Below are 4,168 nucleotides of genomic sequence, written 5' to 3'. Positions count from 1 at the left end.
TAAAATGTATTGAGTGGTTATAGGAAACCAGCTGTTCTGCATCTTTTGAGACCTTGATCATAGCTCTAGCTCAATCGGTTACGAAGATATCGCAAATTCACAAAAATGCACCCCCACCGAAACTTCAACAAGGGGGTGCAACCTCAAAATGACGTCATAAATTAAAAAAAAATTCTGATTCTTTCATTGTGTCCAAAATACGGCCTAGGGAGACCCCAAGCTTTTTTAAAGTCCAAAATGGTGAAAAAATGAAACATCCTAAATTGTTTTCATATAAAAAGTGAATATGGAGTATATTAGTTTATTCCTAAACTTTCCTCACCACACACTGCCTGATCTGGTTTTGTTACATTGCAAACAAAAGATGTTCCATCATGATTTTCTATAGCACACAAGTAATCATTCTTATTATTGCAAAGTATTTATTTACCTATACTTAAGGCTTCCATGACTCTTATTAATGGGTGTTGTTTTATTGTTTGAACCAAGTGGTTTGAAAAGTGTACGACGTTTTACAGCCAGAGATACATAAATAAACACTAGAACCTGACAATTTTAGGTTTCTTAACTGTCCTTACAGGTGGCTTCAAATCTTCATACAAACTTAATTCTTCGTCAACGTTTATGTGTTTTCCTTTTGGTGGCAGCCTATATACGGTCACATCGTCCTTTACCGGGCGATCGGGACAGTCCTTTTTGAAATGTTCAACTGATCCGCATATTGGACATCCCCCACCATCGGGATATAGACCGCGAGGATTGTCGGGGCATGATCTTGAAAGATGACCGGTTTCACCGCACACAAAACATTTCGCAAACATAAATTCATTTCCTGTATTGGAGAGAAAACAAATTAAAGATCACTTTAAAATGTCTCCAAAAACGCTCATTTTACTGTTGAAGAAAATGTATAATAACAAGAACAAGTACAGTCCTGAATAAAACCAGTTGGTGTACCTTTTTTAACCTTCGCAGTGCACACATTGGCCAAGTGTTCGGTGGAACCACATTTAAAACAAATATCCACACCTTGTTCAACGTCTGCTTTCATTGCAGGGCAGTCTGCCATGCCATGTCCTGGCATACGGCAATGAAAACAAACCTAAGACAGTGAAAAATGTAAGAATATTCAACAGTAACATCCAGCTGGCACTATCTTTGTTACTTTCTTTGCGCAGTGAAGATTAAAATCAAACAACATACAAAAACCCAGAGTCACACGGTGTACCAGCAAATGTAATATAAGGAGAACATTGTAGTAGAATTTTGAACAAAAACCTTTTTTGCTTCTCTCTGGCGTGTCCGTTTGATTCTTCTGTGTTCACTTCTCTTGTACTTTCTAATTGCATATAACTGCGGATCCGATGTTCCACCGGATTCCGTTTTTGCAGCTGTTATATAGGGCGTCGTGTTAAAAACTTGTACCTACTTAAATTCCAACTCCGGAATAATCCAAACTATGTAAAACAAATCCTAACCAATTTTTTAGGCGATTTCTTCAATTTTGAAATTCAAAATTATGGAAATTTTGGAATTATCGACAAGTTTATACTTTCTTTTATGTCTTGCGTGGAGGGATTAATTATTCCTGTGTAGGTAAATCGATGTGTTTCATTGAAAACGTAAATATATTCATTGTAAATAAGCAATTCATGTTGATATGTCTTCAAAAAGCAACTTTGTGATACCGGAAGAAGTATACAGGCTATATGTAAATAAATATAGTATAAATAAAACATAGAAACCTTTTAAATCGTTCCACGATGAAGCAGAATGACTGATTTTCTTTTTGACATAAGACCTTGCCCACCTTGTCATTGCAATTGCAATAGACTTTATCTCATCAGAAATGCAGTATTTTAAAGGAACTGAACCTAAAACAAACATGTTTGTCATCAACCAGTATTACCAGTAATTGCACAAGAAATCAAGCAAAAATTTCATTAAGAAATAAAAAGCCTCTCATATGATGGGACCACTTAGTATTAAAATTCAATACTACGATAGTCAAACAATAAATACTTTGCTGAAGAAAAAAAAGACAGACATTACTAACCACTAGAACAGTGCCAAAATTACTCAACTTTCAGAAAATAAAACATGAAGTATATAATTCTAACAATACTTAAAGGGTGGGGCGATACCATCGATAAAAAGCAATTAGGTAAACACGACAAAAAGTGACTGGAGGTGTATTCAAATCGTGATAAGACTCAATGCAAATTTTGTGCCAGTGCTGACTCGTTCAAGCTGAGGTGTTGCACTAGAATACTGGTTTAGAAGTGGTTTGTGATCCATGTCAGACACCATTTGAGTGGTTCCGCTTTGCACTACAGCCCCTAGCATTCCAACATCAGATGAAAAATGACATTTACTGTTTGCTGTTTGAGGGCTATTAACTTCATACGTCTTAGAAAAAGAGCAGTTAATGTTAATTGTATCAGTTTCAATAACCTTTTTCATAACACAACGACTAATCCACGCACATCTGTCGGTTTCGGCTGGATCTAACTGGATTGTTTGATTTATTTCACTAGCCAGTCTGTTATCCTGATAATGAAGATAAACAACAACATGGTGCCTCTTTGGCAGGCCAGTTTGAAGATTAGGTGGAAATACAGACTCCCACAACCCTAATATTTTGGTGTTAACGGCATGATCAACTGATATTCCAGTTTCTTCTTTCATTTCACGAAACCCTGCTTCAGAAAGCGTCTCGTTCAATCCTACATGTCCACCAGGTGGGACCCAAACATTGGGAAAAGTGCGTAGATTTTGAGCTCTTCGAGTTAATAAAACAAAATTGTCCCTGCTCTCCAAGAGTACAGCAACACCAACATTTACACCACGCTTTGTTGTGTTTGGTGACAATTGGCTGACCATTTGATGATCTAGGTGCTTCATCGGACAAAATGAGGGACGTTTCAATAGCACATGATTTTCTTCTGCATCATCTGAAATCACAAGACAGTTATCTTTCAGTGAACATGAAACCATCACTTCATCTGTGCTTTTATCCGAGGAAAAAATGTTCAACACACTCTCAGAGAAATTGGCAAGTATGGGCGACGGTGACTGTCTTGACTTCCAATAAGTTAATATCTGTCGCATCATGCTTTAATGGGTAACCGCATAGAGATTAAAAATTCGTATCAGTTAAAAAACTATTTTAAAAACAATACATATGTACATGAAAAATCAAACAGTGTTTTCTAAATGCTGGACTACAGTGCCTGTGAAAAATTGGAGTTACTTGAGGTCGTGGACTCGTGTTAGCATTGTTCCGAAGCTTATGCTTTATAAGATCATATTGGGAATTACAAATTATCACAAAAACAGCCGCAGATTCAATTATCTCGTGCAGATTTTCGGAGGAAATGTCCAAAATTGCGGGTAAATTCACACAATTGTGCGTGGGGGATAGGGTAAACTTTCCATCTTGGGCATGTGGTTTTGAAATTCGATGTTTTTAAACTGTAATGGCTTAAACGCTAGTGTCCATTTTTCAGTTAAAAAAAAAATATTGAAATATGACAATACGAGACATGCGTTCAAGTTGACAAGTTCTAATACATGCAAAGTTACACTTAGACGCAAGCCATACACTAGCCTACACACACAACTGCATGATGTTTCACTTGTAAAATTGTGTACACTAAATCGTCTTTTTTAATTTGGTAAAATACTTTTCAATTTACTTGCTTAAGATAAGACCACAGCGCTATGCAGACAGTCAAACAAATCGTCATAGCCGACCACGCACATAGATGTTTGCTCAGAAATCACAACGAATGCGCCACTTATCGGTATGACTGCATACCGGTATGACTGCAAGATCTAAGCTGGTTAAATTGTACTCAAGCGCTTTCATACATACGTTATTAACTTGTTATATATCAATTACCTTTTCATGCGTCTCTCAGCGTCTGTTGCTACATAGGCTGGGAGCACGACATATGGCCGCGGGAAAGTGGCCGCGAACAAACTCACCGGGGTCAACTGAACGTGACGTAAATTGACCGCAGACAAACTGACTGTGACATAAACTGGCCGGCGATCAAATTAACCGTCGATAAATTGGCCGGCGATCAAATTAACCGACGACAAATTGGCCGTCAAAAGGTCAAAATTCTAATTCACTATCTAGTCACTTCTGTTTATTTCAATA

General features: G+C 37.3%; 2 protein-coding genes across 2 annotated transcripts; both read right to left on the bottom strand.

Moving 5' to 3' along the window:
* Positions 1-399: 399 nt before the first annotated feature.
* Positions 400-2,150, bottom strand: LOC143464858 (zinc finger CCHC domain-containing protein 9-like). The gene is made up of 4 exons (XM_076962886.1): positions 1,746-2,150; positions 1,279-1,391; positions 958-1,102; positions 400-832 (listed from the first exon to the last, which is right to left on the bottom strand). The coding sequence occupies exons 1-4, from the start codon at positions 1,894-1,896 to the stop codon at positions 540-542; spliced, it is 702 nt and encodes a 233-aa protein (XP_076819001.1). The 5' UTR covers positions 1,897-2,150; the 3' UTR covers positions 400-539.
* LOC143464857 (m7GpppN-mRNA hydrolase NUDT17-like) lies at positions 1,875-3,799 on the bottom strand. The gene has a single exon (XM_076962885.1). It carries the CDS (start codon positions 3,112-3,114, stop codon positions 2,197-2,199), a length of 918 nt encoding a protein of 305 aa, XP_076819000.1. The 5' UTR covers positions 3,115-3,799; the 3' UTR covers positions 1,875-2,196.
* Positions 3,800-4,168: the final 369 nt, after the last annotated feature.

This window comes from Clavelina lepadiformis, chromosome 7 (assembly GCF_947623445.1).
Source record: "Clavelina lepadiformis chromosome 7, kaClaLepa1.1, whole genome shotgun sequence".
Lineage (NCBI taxonomy): Eukaryota > Metazoa > Chordata > Ascidiacea > Aplousobranchia > Clavelinidae > Clavelina > Clavelina lepadiformis.
The sequence above is the reverse complement of the archived record's forward strand: the minus strand, read 5'-3'. Positions and strand labels throughout refer to the sequence as shown.

Bases quoted from the DNA above. Each gene is read 5' to 3' on its own strand.
- LOC143464858 (XM_076962886.1), bottom strand. From the start codon at position 1,896: ATGACAAACATGTTTGTTTTAGGTTCAGTTCCTTTAAAATACTGCATT. The intron at 1,392-1,745 runs GTTTCTATGTTT...CCTATATAACAG, and splicing joins ATCGTGGAACGATTTAAAAG to CTGCAAAAACGGAATCCGGT. The intron at 833-957 runs GTACACCAACTG...TCTCCAATACAG, and splicing joins CACTGCGAAGGTTAAAAAAG to GAAATGAATTTATGTTTGCG.
- LOC143464857 (XM_076962885.1), bottom strand. From the start codon at position 3,114: ATGATGCGACAGATATTAACTTATTGGAAGTCAAGACAGTCACCGTCG.